Source organism: Puccinia triticina, chromosome 8A, assembly GCF_026914185.1.
Source record: "Puccinia triticina chromosome 8A, complete sequence".
NCBI classification, from domain to species: Eukaryota; Fungi; Basidiomycota; class Pucciniomycetes; order Pucciniales; family Pucciniaceae; genus Puccinia; species Puccinia triticina.
Genome location: NC_070565.1, coordinates 652,336 through 670,859, shown reverse-complemented (window position 1 = coordinate 670,859; position 18,524 = coordinate 652,336). Strand labels below are relative to the sequence as shown.

At 50.1% G+C, this 18,524-nt stretch overlaps 3 protein-coding genes across 3 annotated transcripts; 1 reads left to right on the top strand and 2 right to left on the bottom strand.

Moving 5' to 3' along the window:
• Positions 1–11,754: 11,754 nt before the first annotated feature.
• Positions 11,755–12,200, top strand: PtA15_8A73 (uncharacterized protein; the record flags this gene model as incomplete). Its single annotated transcript, XM_053172200.1, has 2 exons — positions 11,755–11,779; positions 11,851–12,200. 2 exons carry the CDS (start codon positions 11,755–11,757, stop codon positions 12,198–12,200), a joined length of 375 nt encoding a protein of 124 aa, XP_053022727.1.
• Positions 12,201–12,466: 266 nt separating this feature from the next.
• Positions 12,467–15,192, bottom strand: PtA15_8A72 (uncharacterized protein; the record flags this gene model as incomplete). Its single annotated transcript, XM_053172189.1, has 5 exons — positions 12,467–13,251; positions 13,333–13,472; positions 13,539–14,680; positions 14,738–14,772; positions 15,156–15,192. The coding sequence occupies 5 exons, from the start codon at positions 15,190–15,192 to the stop codon at positions 12,467–12,469; spliced, it is 2,139 nt and encodes a 712-aa protein (XP_053022726.1).
• A 1,669-nt stretch (positions 15,193–16,861) lies between these two features.
• Positions 16,862–17,966, bottom strand: PtA15_8A71 (uncharacterized protein; the record flags this gene model as incomplete). Its single annotated transcript, XM_053172178.1, has 4 exons — positions 16,862–16,942; positions 17,021–17,154; positions 17,236–17,581; positions 17,667–17,966. 4 exons carry the CDS (start codon positions 17,964–17,966, stop codon positions 16,862–16,864), a joined length of 861 nt encoding a protein of 286 aa, XP_053022725.1.
• Positions 17,967–18,524: the final 558 nt, after the last annotated feature.

The window sequence follows — 18,524 nt, the reverse complement described above, 5'->3', positions numbered from 1 at the left end:
AGGGATGCGGGATAAACGAGTGTACAGCCTCACTACTCGGCCTAGAGGCCGAAAAGTTATCAAAGGTCGTTGGGTGTTCAAGGTCAAGGTTCTTCCAGATGGGTCAATATCGAAATATAAAGCACGGTTTGTCGCCAAAGGGTACACCCAAGAAGAAGGCGTTGATTATGATCAGACCTTTTCTCCCACCGGGAAGCCATCATCGCTTTGACTTATCGTTGCGCTAGCCACCAAGAACAACTGGATCATCGAACAGATGGATGCAGTTGCCGCTTTCCTCAATAGCGATCTAGATGAGGAAATATATATGGAACAACCTGAAGGTTTCACCGAGGGCGACAGCGATCAAGTTTGGTGTCTTCATAAATCAATATACGGACTCAAACAATCCGCTAGGCTATGGCACATCGAGGTGGAGAAGCATCTCAAGACCATCGGATTCATCAAGACGGAAGCAGATTCTTGTGTATTTTATTGTTTTCGAGAAGGCAAGCAAAGCATACTTTATCTTCACGTTGACGATATGATTATCACCGGTGATGAAATATCAACTGTTAAAGAAGAAATCCAGGCGAAGTGGGCGATGGAGGACTTGGGTATTGCGAAGTTTGCTGTTGGCATTCAAATTGATCGAGATAGTCAAGGCAATTACTCACTTCATCAAACCGGAATGATCCAGAATGTCCTTGAGAAGTTTGATATGACCAATTGTCGACCAGCAAGTACTCCTTTCGGGTACAACATCAAATTAGTCCGGTCGACCGACGAAGAATCCAAAATTTTCACTCAACGTAACCAGCGGTACCGGAAGGCTATTGGATCGCTGATGTACATAGCAATTTGTACCCGACCGGATATCAGTTTTGCTGTCGGAGTTCTATCAAGATTCTTAGAAAAACCGAATCAAAAACATTGGGATTCATTCTTACATGTCCTACGCTACTTGAAATCAACATTGAATTATCAAATTTCCTATCAAACTCAGCGTGGACAAGACCTATCATCTAATCCAGGTTGGACCTTTCCTGAAGTGGCCAGCAATGCAGATTGGGCTGGCGATAAATCAACTCTTCGATCAACAACAGGTTACGTATTCAAATTCATGGAGGGTGCTGTCAGCTGGCGGAGTAGACTTCAACCAACTGTGGCCCTTTCATCGACCGAAGCTGAATACAGAGCAATCACTGAAGCTGGACAAGAAGCGCTATGGTTGATGAAGCTCATGAAGGAATTGCGCATCCCAGTCAAGACTCCCTTGGAAATGATTTGCGACAATTTAAGCGCGATTCACTTGGCTCAAAACCCGGTACACCACGGACGCGTCAAACACGTCTCCACAGAACATCATTGGATAAGAGAACACGTTCAGGAAGGTACATTCAAAATGAAGCACGTATACACTTCCAACATGATCGCCGACATTTTCACCAAGAATCTAGGGAAAGCTCCGTTTGCAAGATTCCGACATATGATTGGATTGAAAGATGCAGTTCGAATTGAGGGGGCCTGTTGAATTATATGCATATTCAAATTATGAATATGAAGCTTTCAAATCAATTCTCACTCGCATCTTGAATATCATCGAGTTAAACCTAACCTATCCGAAAATTCCCCCACATACAAAACCGACTCGACCCGCACCAACTGCTAGTCTTTTCTTCACGCGTTTACATCACAAAGACCCGTGAAGAAGAGACTAGTAAGTAAAATCACCTTCAACCTCAACAGCAACAACAAAAAACTAACAACTCTTTCTATCCTCTTTGTTTTCTCTTTTCCCTTTATCATTTTTCCTATACGTAGATCAATTATCTCTTGTGCGCGTCCTTCACCCGAATCCATCATCCAAATCAAATCAAAAATCATCATAAAATATCCCTGCGCTATCGCAGGTAGGCTCTTTTTCTATCTTATATGATTCATCCTTTTCTTTTCGTCATCACTCAATTCTAACTGTTTTATTCTATATTTTTCATGTCATCGTATCTTAGGTGTGTGTGTTTGAGAGTCGTCGTTGTCGTCCAAGTCGTTGTTCATCAAGGATATTATCTTCATCATAAAGGTTCGCTAGTTTATACATTTTATTGTTTTTCATTTCTCATTCATCTATATTATCAATAATAAAAAAAAAAAAACACGCGTTTACATCACAAAGACCCGTGAAGAAGAGACTAATCAATTATCTCTTGTGCGCGTCCTTCACCCGAATCCATCATCCAAATCAAATCAAAAATCATCATAAAATATCCCTGCGCTATCGCAGGTGTGTGTGTTTGAGAGTCGTCGTTGTCGTCCGAGTCGTTGTTCATCAAGGATATTATCTTCATCATAAAGGTGTGTGTGTTTGAGAGTCGTCGTTGTCGTCCGAGTCGTTGTTCATCAAGGATATTATCTTCATCATAAAGATCGTCTGGTCGAATTCACCCAGAATTTACATCATTTTGGAATACAAGTAACCTCAAACTGGTTCCTGTACGCGGCGTCGAGCGCCTCGCGTTTCGGACCTTCAACCAAATACAGGGTATGCCACCGCGCCCCATCTGATTTGGCAGGAGGATCGATAGGGATTGATGTCATCACTTGCTGTATCAAGCAAGTCGTCTACGAAACGCTTCGGAGGTGTGTTTGAGGCTGGACCCTCATTGGGAGCGGTGCCTTCCAAACCGTTGCCCCGCCAGCTCGCCCAGAGGAGAGTCCCTCTCGCCGAGCTGGTATACCCATACCAGCTCGCCGGGAGGAACTTCCCTCTCCCCGAGCTGGTATACACATACCAGCTCGCCGGGAGGAGTTTCCCTCTCGCCGAGCTGGTATACACATACCAGCTCGCCGGGAGGAGAGTCCTTCTCGGCGAGCTGGTATACGTATACCAGCTTGCCGAGAGGAGAGTCCCTCTTGGCGAGCTGGTATACACATACCAGCTTCCTGGGAGGAGTTTCCCTCTTGGCGAGCTGGTATACACACATACCAGCTCGCCATACATATACCCCCTCGCACGCCCCTACACGCCCCTGCAGGGGCGTGCACACCCCCGCACACCCACACCCACACCTGTGCAAAGCACACGCCCGACAATGGGCATGTGTGGGCGGGCATAGGAAAAAAAGGGTGTGCCCTTTGTATCAAGCAAGTCCAAGGTGATGTGCTTTGAAGTTGAACTGTGTCCGCTGCAGGTAACCCATGTGACGGTTTTGTCTGATAATGTGCTGGACAATGATTCCAATGGGACCTCAAGCTCACTTGATGGCGGCTCTTTTCTCAGCACTCCTAGGAATAAACAGGTGGTGGTTTTATGTGTATGATTTCCGTGATCAATTCTTCTGGTGTAGGGACCGCAATTGGATGTGTATAGGGGTTACTTATAAAAACATCTACTTGAGACAAGTTTCCATTGAAAATTTTCTTCAGAAAACATCTTTCCCTCTCTGCATTCTTGACTTGGGAAAAGGTTGTATGGCCAGTATGAGTAGGATTTAGATTGGCAAGCCTCCTTTGTGTTACGAGTTGGCAGCACTTGAGTTTGAAAAAGTGTTGTGCTCTCAAGTTGAGGGCGGGCTGGGAGCTACAAGGTTATTTGCTTTGGTGATTTTCTGGAGCTGCCCTGGGAGTACTGCGGCGTAGTGGCCTTGTACTCTGGTATTTAAATTCAGACAGTTTAGTTATTCTTTCCACATTTACTTAAACAGTACAGTAGCTCTTTTGTTACAAATTGAGGATTGTTAGAGTAGTTCCTTTTTTGTTACAAACTCAGTTGTGAGGATTTGTCAAAAAATGTTTGAGTAACAACTGTTGTATCATTTGTTATAAAGACTCCAGTCTTTAGTCTTGGTTGGTTTGGTCTTCATGGGGTTTATCATGTTTTCTTTTTTTATTTACTCTTGTTTGACAAATTTCATACTTTTACTTTTGGACTCTATGAAAAAATTAAGAGTTTAATATCCTCAATTTCTGAGGAAAGTCCAGGTACTCTTTGCATCTTTACATTGGGCAGGCAGGGGCACATGGCAGGGTGGTGGGCTGGAGTGGGCGACTTGTATTTTGGTCCCTGCGAGTGCAGCGGCGTAGCCGCCTTGGACTCTAGTTGCTTTAATTTTACAAGTAGTAACATCATCAGTTCTCCTCTCTTCCTGAGTTGACCTGGACCACCTTGTGCCCCCTCCAAGGATCTCAAGACTGTTCACCAAAAACACCCTCTCTCCCTTTTCTCTTCCCCTCTTTGGTGAGAATTCTAACAAACCTAAATCTAGATTATTGGATGTATATATTTACACAAGTTTCCTGTTGTTGTTTCTATTTTTTCTTCATCCAAAGTTTTGGTTTCATGTCTTTGTGTCTCACTCATCCAGTATCATCCTCTTTGTGTTGGCTCTAGGTCTGTTTTCTCAGGTTCCTCACTCACTCCATCCAACACTGGATTGATATGATTCAATACAATATTGGGGCCAATTTTGTATCAAATTGATCTCAATTACATTTTTACCCCGTTACTGTTAGCAGTAACAAGGTTTTCTGTGGCCAGGCTCTATCGTAAGAAGGTTGTTTTTGCTTTTGTTTTGGGTATCACAACGCTTCAGAACGCGCAGTAACACCCTGTGGCGTGTTTTATCACAGTACACCTGTGATTTACCCCTATTTTTTGCTACATATCTTGAGTAGCAGGAGAATAGGGTGAAAAATACCATTCTTTACACCTTTTTTGTTACCAATAACAAGTCATGGGTTGGTAACTTAATCTAAGCAACTTTTGGCTATTGCAACGGCGCCCAAAAAAAATATGAGAAAATTTTACCAAGGGCAACGCGCCACCGTTACAGGTAACGGCAACAGTAATGTGGCTAAAATCAATATGTTACCGGTACAATGCTGTTACTGGAATTGTGCCGGCCCAGTGTTGCTCCATCTCAGCTCTTCTCATTTCTCTCATTTTTGTCTTTTAGGTTTGTATCAGTTGCTCTTAGGTTGTTAGTCCTCACTCGGTTTTAGTCTAACACCCGTGGTTGGAAACCAAAAGGTCTTTTATTCTTTATGGAATAGACTTACAATGCAAGTACATTATAAAAAGGTGAGCTGTAAGTTCATAACCAACCATTCTCATGGTCATGTTTGAGATAGCCTCACACCCTCATACCTTTTTATCTAGCTACAGCCAATCCAAAAAAGCTTGGCTTCCTTGGAAGGAATTTCCAGCAGAAATTCCTTTTGGATTTGCCAACCTATGTGCATCCAACAACAAGGTTGGACACATGATATTCAGACCTGCAAGCGCAGTTGCTTGCAGGATGCCACAAACCAAGCTGTTTGGTAGTGAAAAAAAAAAACACCGGCCACTGGGACTGGAACTGTCCAGCCTTGCAGCCGGTGGTGGAGGGGCATCCAGAGTAAAATCAGCTGAATCACTTGATTCTGAAATCAGAATGGAGAAAAAATAAAAGGAAGTGGCTTATTGGATTTAATTGGCTGCTGTATATGCAACCTGCATATAAGAATGAGTTGGGCATGAATATACATATGTCCAACCTTGACAGCAATTATTTGCAAATCCAATACATAGTTTGGGTGGAAATTCCTCCCAAGGAAGCCAAGCTTTTTTGAATTGGCTGTAAGTACATCATGACATCTCTGTTCTCGTCTCTCAATCTTTTCTCTCTAAGAATCTTCTGTATGACCTTATTCTGAGGATTCTTTTCCATGGGGGGAATGAAAACGTTAACCTTCTGTCTCAGAGGGAACTTATCTGGATTTGGCTGTTTCACTAAGCTGACAGGGAAAGTAGGATGTTTTCAGCTGAATTCTTCTGTGAGTATCACCTCTACAGCATTCTTCCCATGCAGAGCTTTCAAAAGGAATGGTCCAGCAAAGGAGTCTCTCATATTCTTGAGACCAGAAAAGTTGTTAAAGTTTGCTGTGGATATCAGAACTTAAAATCTTCCTTCTAGCTGTAAACCTTGTTTGCACCTACACATCTCACGGTGCTCACAGGCTTTGAAAAGCTTGGCAACTGCTTGGACCAGCCAAAAGACTGCTCATACTGGGGAGTCAACTGTTTGGACCAACCAGAAGACTGCTTGGTCATGGCAGGCAGCTGCTCAGACCGGCAAGCAGCTGCAAGGACCAGGCAGGAAACTTCTTGGACCAGCCAGAAGCTGAACAGATAGGGTAGGCAACCCCTGGGACCGGCCATAAGACTGTTTGGATGGGTAAGACAACTGCTATGCCCAACTGCTTGGACCTGGCAGGAAATTGCTCGGGACAACAGAATTTTCAGAACAGCCAGCAAGGAGTCTGCTCGGGCACGCCAGATAACTTCTCAGACTGGTGATTGAATTGCTTGGGATAATGATGGGTCAAGGCTGGGAGGGTGGAGGTAGCCAAGCAAGATCTGTGGGACCCCAAGGAGTAGGCTAGTCATAGCAAAGAGAATATCGATTGGCAACAAGTCGCATCAGATGATGTTGGTCGATGGGTGCCAAAAACAAAATCTTACCAGCTAGCAGCAACTCACACACTTGCGCGTAACAGTTCAACCTCAGGTTGTTATGTGATTTGTTTGTGATTATTTGTTTTCATGGTGGCGATAGGTGGCGATGGGGTTTGGAGTGTGTGGGCCAGCTTTGAAGTGTAGACACAGTGTGGAGTGGCAGTCATGAGAGTCTCAGAAGATGGAAGTCGCGCGGGATTGAAGCGGGTTTCAATTAAGAGCACTGCCAGCATAATTGGCTGGGTTGAAATTATCCCAGTTTAACTAGGATGCATACAGCCAATTTAAACTTGGTTGATCTCAACTGATGAAATATAAATCCAAGGAACCCCCCTTGGGATCATATTTCATTGGTTGAAATCAACCCAGTTTAAATTGGTTGATTGAATCCCAGTTAAACTGGGATAAATTCAACCAAGCCAATTATGCTGGCAGTGGAGGGATTTCCGACATCTTGCAGGGATTCTCAGTCCACAACTGGGCTCGCGTCTAACTTAGCTAATTTCCCTCCTCGGGGGAGCGAAGCAACCCCCTTCGGAGGGTCCCTGCGGGACGGCGTCCCCCCTCCACATAGAGAGGGACTTGGTTAAGTTAGGGCTTGCGTGCACGTGCAAGCCCAGTCTAACACTGGCTGGTTGGAGGTTACATAGGTGAAAATAAGTCCTTGACTTACAGTGTCCGTGCGGCAAAGCTTGTCTTTTACATTACTTATGGCGCTTTTACTTTACTTTACGGTGGATGATACTGTACTTGGCTTCTTTGAACCACAGCTGCAAGAAAAGTTTCTTGTTACCAATGTGAAAAGTTTCAGGTTTTCAAGTGGTGTTTAAAAGGTTTTCCGGTTTGAGTTTGGTTCTGGGAAACGTTTTTCCAAAATGTTTCATGGTTCCAATGTGGTTCTGGAAAGGTTTTAGGGTTTTCAAATGGTTTTCAGAGAAGTTTTCAATTTGTAGGTGGTTTTGGGAAAGTTTCTGCCCTCCCCGGACCAATTTGAAAAGTTTCCTGAAACCTTTTAGCTTCCAGACGCTCTGAATAGTGCCTCTGGCACTGTGAATAGTGCCTCTGGCACTGTGAATAGTGCCCTGGCGCTCTGAATAGTGCCTCTGGCACTGTGAATAGTGCCCTGGCGCTCTGAATAGTGCCTCTGGCACTGTGAATAGTGCCCTGGCGCTCTGAACAGTGCCTCTGGCACTGTGAATAGTGCCCTGGCGCTCTGAACAGTGCCTCTGGCACTGTGAATAGTGCCCTGGCGCTCTGAACAGTGCCTCTGGCACTGTGAATAGTGCCCTGGCGCTCTGAACAGTGCCTCTGGCACTGTGAATAGTGCCCTGGCGCTCTGAACAGTGCCTCTGGCACTGTGAATAGTGCCCTGGCGCTCTGAACAGTGCCTCTGGCACTGTGAATAGTGCCCTGGCGCTCTGAACAGTGCCTCTGGCACTGTGAATAGTGCCCTGGCGCTCTGAACAGTGCCTCTGGCACTGTGAATAGTGCCCTGGCGCTCTGAATAGTGCCTCTGGCACTGTGAATAGTGCCCTGGCGCTCTGAATAGTGCCCTGGCACTGTGAATAGTGCCCTGGCGCTCTGAATAGTGCCTCTGGCACTGTGAATAGTGCCCTGCCGCTCTGAATAGTGCCTCCAGCACTATGAATAGTGCCCTGGCACTGCAAATAGTGCCTCCGGCACTGGGAATAGCATGTGACAACTGGTGAGCAATTACATATCACAGTGAGCCGGAGGAGTACAGGCCATGACTGCTAATTTTGGCAACACAGCCTTGGAGTTGCCTGACACTACAGAGGGATTGGAGCAATTGAACCGCATACTGCCTGACTTGACAGCCGCATTTTCAGAGGCAAAGAAGGCTCTTGGCTCGCTCAGTACACCATGCCACACGGACTGCGGTAACCTACACGTGTTTTCCATGAGGATGATGGCAGCTGGTCACCATGAGGCCATAATTATCGCGCCCACAAACCACTGCAGCAACACCCTGCCGAGCAACTTTATGCCAAAGTTCCCCAGCTATCCGGCCACCCCACCCAGCAAGTCGCATTGTTGGGTTTGGGCGCTCAGAGCCATAGCCAGCTGGCCCAGGTCACACCCCGTTGAGAGGCTCAGTGATTTTGTTGTACCCTCTCTTTTCAACTAGTGATTTGATAAGCTCTACAACCACTTGTTTCACAGTTTTATCTATTTTGCTAGCCTACTTTTCAACTGCTACAGACACCTGAATTGCAATGAATGTGATGAAAATGTTTTCCAATTTTCATGAGCTACCAAGAACGTTTCAAGCAGGTGCAGAGAAAGGTTCTCCAAACTTTCCTAGTTCAGTTTACGGGTTTACAAAAAGTCTCCATAAACTTTTGTGCGTTATGGAAACTTTTTCAATTGAGTTGGAAACACTGCAAGAAAAACTCTAGAAACCGCTTGCAGTTGAGATGCAAGAGCTCAAGGCAAGCTGTGCCTCATGCAAGAATCAAGCACTGGTTGATTCAATTTCCATTCAAATTGCATCATTTATGCAAAAGGGAGTCTAAGGTACAAAAAACTGAGTACAGGCTCCAAAATACTGAGTTGATAGCTGTGCAAATTCCCCTTTCATGTGAAAATTCCCCTTTCATGTGCACATACCCCTTTCATGTGCACATACCCTTTTCATGTGCATATATCCCTTTTGTATGTATTGACCCCTTTCATAATGTTTACATACCCCTTTATCTACACATACCCCTTTCATGTGCATGTATCCCTTTCATGTGTATGTATCCCTTTCATGTGTGTGTATCCCTTTCATGTGTGTGTATCCCTTTCATGTGCGTGTATCACTTTCACAATGTGTACATACCCCTTTCATTATGCTTTCATGACCCTTTCATGTTTACATGTCCCCTTTGAGTTTTTTACATCCTTTTCAACCCTTTCATCATTCAGGTTTACATACCCCTTTGATGTTTACATATCCCTTTCATGTGCAAATACCCCTTACTACACATACCCCTTTCATGCATAGATACCCCTTTCATGAATACATACCCCTTTCATGCATACATACCCCTTTCATCATGTGTACATATCCCTTCTATGTGTTGATGCACCTTCTCACATTCCCCTTTCATGTGTACATATTCCTTTCATATCTACATATCCCTTTCATGTGTACATACCCTTTTTATGTTATTCTGGCTGGATTCAATGGCACATGGAGTGTTTTCTAAAAGAAAATAAAAGGGTGCTCAGGGGGATGCTCATTTGCAAGGTTGAACATTTGTCTCAGCCTACTGCATGAGCTCTACAGCATGTTAAGCATTGGTATGCTGAACAAGGTACACACTGAAGGTGCACCAGCATGGAATTTGGGTGCTTGACTCCAGCTTGAGCTGAGGCTTGATTCAAGCTTGCTGCATCTCACCTGCAAGCAGTTTCTAGAGTTTTTCTTGCAGTGAAAAGTTTCCCAAAACCTTTGCAGTTCTGGAAACGTTTTTCAATTGAGTTGATGAAAAAGTTTTCATTGTTAGCAAAAAGTTTTTTCTGTTGAGAAAAAGTTTAGCCAGCCACCTCATAACCTTTTCTGGAATAGAAACCAAATGTTGACCGACTGCGGACTATTTGATAGAAGTCTCGGAAAACATCTCAACTTGCTTTCCGCCGCAAACGGGACCCAACGTCTAGTCTGAATTCTATTGAAAACTTTCTTGAGTGGTTTCAAATACCACTCAAGAAAGTTTGCTTGCAGCCGTGGTGTACCTGCGTATTCCTTCTAACTTAACTAAGTCCCACCCTCCTACAGGTGGAGACGTAGTAAAACACTGGTTGCATTGCACCGACCGGAGGGAGGGACTTACGCGCTAAACGGACTTACAGGCTGACAGCATTTGGTTTTTTGGTGGGGACTTTTTTAAAACTGCTCTCACCCATCCATTTCCTGTCCAATCTCATTATTGTTTGGATTTCCATGATGACCAAAGTCTTCTTTATTCATTTACTATCCCCACCTATCCCCAACCTGTCTTCTTGATCTGCAATGTCCCTTGTAACATCATGAGTTTTGGATTCTGTACAGTGTGAACTTTGTAATATAGGATGAAGCGGACCACAGATAGTCACAAAAAATGGATCTGAGGGGTTCTGAAGGCCTCGAAAAATTCAGAAAGATTTGGAGAGAGTCTCCTTGATCTTGGGAATCTTTTGTTCCCCCAAAGGGAAAGGGTGAAGCCAGAAACGTTTGAAAAAAGACATAGTTCTGATTCTGTCAGCCCAAACTTGGACATTGGGTGTAAGTCCCTCCTTTGGCTAACTTGACACAAGTCCCCCCTGGTGGGAGGCTCGCTGTGGCTGGCCGCAAAGCGGCCCCACCCGCAGGGAGGGACTTGTGCACAAAGTCAAAGATTTGGCTGAGAAAGAAATCATGAATGACTGGAGAAAAAACACTTAGCATCACCCAGCCTCCCCCTCAGCTCCTGTGGACCTGTCCCAGAACCAAAATATACTTCAGAACCTCAGCTTTTGAATGGTGCTGGTCTCATCTCCTCAATCCCAACCATTTTCCTTGTACTAATCTTTTAAAAATAAGAATAAACACAAAGAAATGTAAACCAAGGGATTACAACCATCATGCCTTGTGGATATTGGATTCACAAGCCTGCAGATATCTGCAGATCCTACACCTGCAGACACCCAATTGTTGCAGATAGGATATTCAATTGTGCATATTATCAGAAAATCCAAAATTGGATCTTCAGAGCAATGGAATATCCTTCAGGATTCCTTTGACCTTCAAAACAGGTTCCTTCAATCAGTTTTGGAGTTTATGCCTTAAAAACTTGGGTGAGGGTGTGCATCAGTACTGCTGAGAGAACTGTCTACAGATTTCTCTGTACATGTGTTGTTGATTTTTAAATTCTGTTTTTGTGTTTTTAGGGTTGAAAATCCTTCCCTTGTCTGCCAGCTCTCAGACATTATGCATAAGCCTCTCCTACGGAGAGCCCTCGGGGCGGGGTCCCCCGGACCCTCTGTTTGAGAGGCTTAGTTTAAGCTAGCTGTATTTGGCTTCTTTACCTGTGTATTCCTTGCGCCTCACGGCTGCTCTGCAGCGCAGCGTTCGGAAGACCCACTGGCCTCCTCGGGGACCACATTCAAGTAGCAAATTAGAGCTGCTCCCCGGCCGGCTCGCGACAGGGAGTCTGCGTTGCATATTTCCCACATCGTTGTATTGCACTGCACAGAGGCCCGCCGCCGCCGCCGCGCATCCGCCACGCGTCCCAGCGCTGGTGCGCATGGCGATGGCCGACGAAGCTCGCAGAAGCCGTCCGCGCCGGGCCCCGCCAGACCGGCGCGCAGACAGCCGCGTCCCGGGGCCGCAACGGGCGCCGCCAAAGACGCCCCGCGGGCCGCCGCAAGCCGCGCACGAGAGGCTGCCCGGAGCCCGGGCTGTTGTGCACGGCGCTCGTCATGCGCAGCGGTGGCGGCCCCCCGGGGCGCAAAGACGGGCGCACCCGTCCCGATCCCTGCATCCGTGCAAACGCGCCCACGCGCACATCCTGCACCCCGGCCCCGCGTCCCCGGCCCGCGTCCCACCACGGCGGCCAGCCGAGCCAGAACCCAGGCCAGAGCAAGCGCCGAGGGCCTGCTACGTCCACGAAAGCCCACATCCACCGGCCACGCTTCTCAAGCACACACGTGGACGACCCGCTGGGCCGCGGACGGTGATGATTTTGGGAGCATGTAAGAGTGTAAGTGAGAGTATACATCGGTGTATCTATATCAGTGTATAAGTGTGTATGGAGGGGATGACGAGCGGATGAGGGGCCCGAGAGGGGCCCAAGGGACAAGGAAGATCTAGAAACGCGAGTGTTCGTGGGAAGGGCTATAAGATAATTAGCCCCGCCGCCCGCCCGTCCGGCGCGGGACGGGGCGACGGGGGGGGGAGAGAGAGATGGGAGAATGGAGCAAGAAGAAAGCAAGTGTCCAACGAAGCAGAAAGGGGGGAGGCCGTTACGCGACTCTCGCGGCGAGGGGCGAGCGGGGGAGGGCGCGATGGGCGGTGTTGGCGGGGGGGAGCGGGGCGGGCGGGGGCCCATTGGGGGCCAGGAGCTGCTGGCGGGGCTGGCCCGGGAACGGGAGCCCGGACTGGATGGGGGGGTCGGGGAGGAAGACGACGGGTGCGCGGGAGGGGCCGACGGGGATCGGGGGCCGATAGGCGTGCATGAAGGGCGCCGGTGCCCCGGGCGGGGCGGACGAGGGCGGAGGGAGGGCGGGGCTGAAGGGCGCGACGGTGGGGACGAAGTTGAAGTCGAGCGCGGACGTGCAGGAGGGGGCGAGGGCGGGGAGGAGCGGGGGGCCGGTGCGGACGGGTGAGGGCGGTGGGCCGTTCGTAGCGAGCGGGGGCACGGCGAGGAACTGAGCCGAGGCCTCGCCCGGTCTCCTGGCCACGACGGCGGCGGGGGAGTGAGCGGGGCCGACGGGGGCACGTTTGCGGGCGATGCGGGCGCCGTCGACGACGAGCGCGGGCGGGCGGGCGAGCGGGGCAAACCAGACGCGGACGAACTCGCGCAGACGGACGGCCGAGGCGTCCAGCTTCTCGGCCGCCAGCCGGCCGCGCAACGCGTCCGAGAACCGGAACACTTCTTCCCCGCCGCCCGGCGCCATCATCATCTTCGGAGGCGGCGGCGACTGGGGGTGCTGCGGGTGGTCGAGCGACGAGGCCGACGAGCCCGAGTCGCTGGCGTATCCCGAGCTCATGCTCCCCACACAAACGAACTGGCGCTCGAGCTTTTTGCCTGCCCACACCCCCGCCCCAAACAACCCCAGTCAGTTGCCGGTTTCACAATCAGAGCCAGAGAAAGCGGAGGGGCGCTTACGGGAGACCTTCTCGATCGTCTCGACCATCTCCTCCCACCCGCCGCCGACGCACTCGCCGACCATCTTGCCCGCGGGCCAGTCCCAGGGCTCCCTGAGTCTGCACGCCAGGCCGACGAACCGGGCGACGTCCTCGGCCAGCCTGCGCTTAGAGTCAGCCGTCTGCCGGTCTTCCCGCGGGCGAACAAGAAGATAAGACACCACTTACGTCATGCACACGGCTTCGACCTTGCACTTGCCCTGGGTCTTTCCCGACTCTGCTCCTCGGCGGCCCGCGACGGTCCTGGCGGGCACGAGACAGCGACGGGCCTCGAAGTCGACGACGGCGCGGGCGCGGGGGGGCTCGGGGAGCCATTTGCCGAGTGCGGTTTCGGCGGAGACGGGGTCGACGAGGGCGGGGTCGAAGGCGAGCTCGTTCATGGTGAATCCCCAGCGGAACTCGCAGAGCGAGATGTGGGCGTGCTCGGCGAGGGTGGGGGCGAGGTGGGGCGGGATGACGGGGGAGGGCGGGGGGGTGAGCGGGTTGGGGGCGAGGGTGGAGGGGTGGACGGCGACGGCAAAGCGGGCGACGACGGCGGCGGCCCGACAGGCCTCCAGGACGGTGCGCTCCATGCGCTCGATCCGCGTGCGCTCGGCCCCGGGCGGCAGGCCGAACTGGTGCTCGTCCTCCTTGCGTGCTTTCGCCCGGGGGCCGGCGGGCTGGTCGAGCGTCTGAGGCTCGAAGCTGCAGATGACGGTGTCGACCCGGTAGGCCTGGAAGATGTTCTTGAGCTCGGCGATCGTCCGTGCCCGGGCTGCTTCGAAGGGGGTGGTGGCGGTGGGCAGGAGGGAGGCGCGGGAGGAGAGCTGGGTGGTGGAGGCCAGACTGTAGTCGGTCGTGCTCGAGCTGAGCTGGGTGGTGGTGGTGGTGTTGTTGTTGTTGTTGTTGGATTTCTTGGTGGGTCCGGGCTGGAGGCGGAAGGAGCGGAAGCTGCGCGAGGCTCTGCTGGTGGTGGTCGGGAGGGGCTCGGTGAGGCAGGGCTTGGCGAGCTGGTCGGGGGGCGGGGGGTGGACCATGGCCTGGCTGAACAGGCCGCCCTCGACGGCGAAGGCGTGGAACAGGCTGGGGCTGCTGGCGAGGGTCTCGACGGCGCGGCTGAACTCGCCGTCGGGCTTGTCGACGAGGGCGACGACGATGAACTTCTGGGCGACGAGTTCCTCGAGGACCATGCGTCCGATGCCGCGGCGGATGTTTCCGACGACGGCGATCACCCGGCTGGGCCCGGTGCGGCTGGGGAGCATGGAGTCGAGGGTGCAGGTCTTGTAGATGGCCTGGTTGGGGTAGGCGGCGAGGGTGACGGATGAGTTTTTCTGTGGGGGTACCTAGTTTGTCAGTGTTTGTGTGGTATGGTTGTGTTGTCTGCTTACTCGTGAGCTGGTCGATCGGTCTTTTCGTGCGAGGCCTGCCCAGAAGGAGTTGCGGCTGGGCTTGTCGGGCATGGTGGGCTGGTGGTTTTTGGTGAGCGAGAGTGATAGTCTGCGGAGGTGTTTTGGGATGATAGGGGGTGGTCGATGATGGTCAGGGGCTGGTTGTGGTTGTGGATGTGGTTGCATGGCTGTGGTGGCGGTGGGGGTGGCTGTGGCTGTGGTGGTGGTGGTTGCTGAGGATGGATGGAAGTCTCCGGCGGATGATTCGAGGTGGACGGCGATTGGCCGGTCAGCAGCCAGAACAGTCGATTTGACACTCCGCCCCACGGAAACCATCGAACACACTCGGGATCAGCACAGCGGACATAAATATCCATTCAGAATCAAAATTCCACTGGCAGAACACCCAACCACAGACTGTCCACTGGGCGCTGTCTCTCCATCACCAGAGCCATCGAGAGGAGCCAAGGGAAGCACTCGCGGATCCATTGATGGCCAGTGGTACGGGCTATCAAGAGCCCGCAATCCCCACTCTGCCACCAGTTGTCAAGAGACTATTCAAGCAGGAGAGAGCAGTCACCAAGGGCTACAAAAAGACAGGACATCCACCGGAGTATGCTGCATAGTACTGTTCATTGAGGCCTGGCCCACACTGGCTTTCTAGGAGCCCACTGCAGGCATTAAATCTACAGAACCTGGACAACAGAAGCACATATTTACTTAGCTTTCTTCAGATTTGAAAAGTCTAATCTATTTCCTTGGAGGGCCCCACAATCAACCGCAAGTCATCCAGTGTATTTTCCCGTTTCACAATACACTTCACTGTGTTGCTTCACACCAAACTGCGGACAAGCCCTGCATTCAAGCATATTTGAGGTGGAACTTGTTATACATAGCAACATTCACACCTAACTTTTGAATCACAAGTCAGTTAATTGTTCTGGAGCACAATATAGCTGGCATGGGCTTGTCAATTGCTGCCCTCAAGCAACCGTCCAACAAATACAATAGATGTATTTGTATATGGCATGTGTCATATTCTTTTGTACAGCATATACATACATGTTATTTGTATTTATGGTGTTCAAAGTTGGTTTGCATAATTTCATGCATGCATAAATCATAAAATCATAAAAACCTTTTTGCAGGGGCTATGACTGTCTGATTATGTAATACAAAATTTCCTCACCAAAATATTTTTATGATTCTATGATTTATGCATGCATAAAATTATGCAAACCAACTTTGAACACCATAATTGTATTCTTTATATTTGTGGTGTTCAAAATTGATTTTCAAACCACTTTCTACATAAAATCATAAGATCTACATGTCCAAACTTTTGATGGGGTGAAAGTTGAGGGTTCTCTTCATTTCAAGCACCTCTCAAAACTTTGATAAATCTTATGATTTTATCTAAAATGATATTCAAAAATCAATTTTGAACACCCTAATTCAATACAATTTTTTGCATATAATTTATTGCCTTCCCCAAATGTAAAATCTTGTGGATCAGCACAGTCAATACATTTTTTTTGGTAATGAAATGTGTTGTATTGGGTGTCCAATGCAGTACATACAAATACACCAAGACATTAAAAAAACAATACAATACATGTATTGCATTTCTTGCACCATTGCCCCAAGAGCAGCATAAAACACTGCATATGTATCTGTTGGGTTATCTTGCCCATTTCTGGCACCTTAACTCAACCATCAATCACATTGTTCTGGGCTCACCCCAGGGCAGCAAACCTCAGGCTTGATTTCAGGCTAAAATTCAGCTAGCCTTAGCCGGAAATCAAACCTCAGGTTCACTTGACCTGGAAGTTTAGCCAACCAATGTGAATGCTCTTAGAAGTTAACAGTGCACTACATAATCATCTGATTCTGACACCACTGAGCTTCGCTGACACACATAGCTTGTGCTCAATCAGACTTACTCAAACGTTTAAAAATATGCTTGTTTTGTTTAGATAATCGTGCAAAGCAGTCGAAGAGGGGCTGCTAGTCTTTATGTACAACTTGGAGGGAAAAGCCCGGGACAAATGTTTTCCAGGAGGCTTTTGACTTGATCAGTCACGGCACATACTGAAAAGCAGATAAGTGATATGTGGTACATTTTTAGTAGCTGCTGGGCATGAGGTTCAAGACTCCACCGTCGACGAGGATGACCGAGCCGGACGTGTATTGCTGGTTCTTACTCTACATACCAGAAACGGGAAGAGGAGCGTGTTATTTACACACTGTAGAGATGATGGCCGGCTTCTGGGACGGACTTACGGCCAGGTACAGGACGGCAGCGGCGATCTCTTTGTCGATCCCCGCTCGGCCCTCGGGGATGTCGAGCCCCATCGTATCCTTGAGCACGGATTTATTGTGGACGTCTGAGCCGCCGGCGGTCAACTCGGACGGGACTGCTCCTCCGTGCAAGAAGAAAGGGGGGGAGCGCGATAAGTACGGAGGAGAAGAAAAAGGCAAGAGAGGCAGAGACGGACAGAGGCCGGGGGCGATCGCGTTGACACGGACGTTAGTGGAAGCGAGATGGGTGGCGAGGATCTTGGTGAGATGGGTGATCGCGGCCTTCGAGCAGGAGTAGAGGATGCCGACCATGGCCTGTCTGCCGAAGGACGCGTTGCTCGAGATGTTGATGATCTGCGGGTGGCCGGGCGACTTCCCCAACAAGGGCAGGAGCGCCGCGGACACGTAGAAGTAGCCCAGGATGTTGGTCTCCAGCAGCGTGCGCGCCTCCGGCTCGGGCGCGGCCCACATCGAGGCCGCGATCTCGGCCACGGTCTTCACGGCGCCGTCGAACTCGGGGCCGCCGATGGCCGAGTTATTGATCTGTCAACGCCAGCAAACTGGGTCAACCCGCCTGAAGCTGGGGGATGTTTGGATATTGAGGAGAGAGAGAGAGAGAGAGACGGACGAGGATGTCGATGTATGGCTCATCGGCCTCGAGCTTCTTCCGGAGCCCCTCGACGCCGGCCTTGTTGGACAGATCGGCCTGGACGGGGACGATCTGGCCGGGTTCGGCGGCGGCTTCCTTCGCGGTGGTCTCGAGGACGTCCAGCCGGCGGGCGACGATGTACACCTTCCGCGCCCCGTTCGCCACCAGCGCCCGGACCATCATCTGTCCGATCCCTGTCCCGCCGCCCGTGACCACGACCACCAAGTCGCGAACATCGAACAGGCGTCCGCTCTGAAGCTCTTCGGCACTCGAGTTCATATCGCTTTCTTTTTTTTTTTTTGATATCTCAGTGGTCTGGTTTTGGTTGATGGGTTTGTGGAAACTAGAAGGCGAACTGTTGGGCAGGCTCTTGTACTGATCGGTGATCGGCTCCTTCTGCTGCTGGCTCTTGCGTGGTGTGGCTGTGCGATGGATCACGGAAGGACACCACAGTTTTCCCCCCAAGGGTGTTCTTACTGATCACTCTGTAATCCCAAGTGTTTACACCAGGCCTTCCGACAAGCGCAGAGGATCCAGAAGTGATAAACCAGGCGCTGGAGGAACCACTCCCCCCCTTCGTGAAAAAAGCAGCGTCTGCTGTCCCGCAATCGGCACAGTTGCGTCCGGCGGCTGTTCCTGGCACGCATCCCATCTCGTTGGCCGCCTGGAACGAAGACCAAGAGCTGAATCGCCTTGAGTGGTTTGATTTTCAAGCAGGCTCGCAAGCTTGTTTTTGGAGCTGAAAACGCCACTTCGTCTGGTTTCACCAGCACGCTATGAGGTCGGGCGCCCTTGTGACCAATTCACAGGCCTGGACAGCCTCCACTGCCAGTCAAT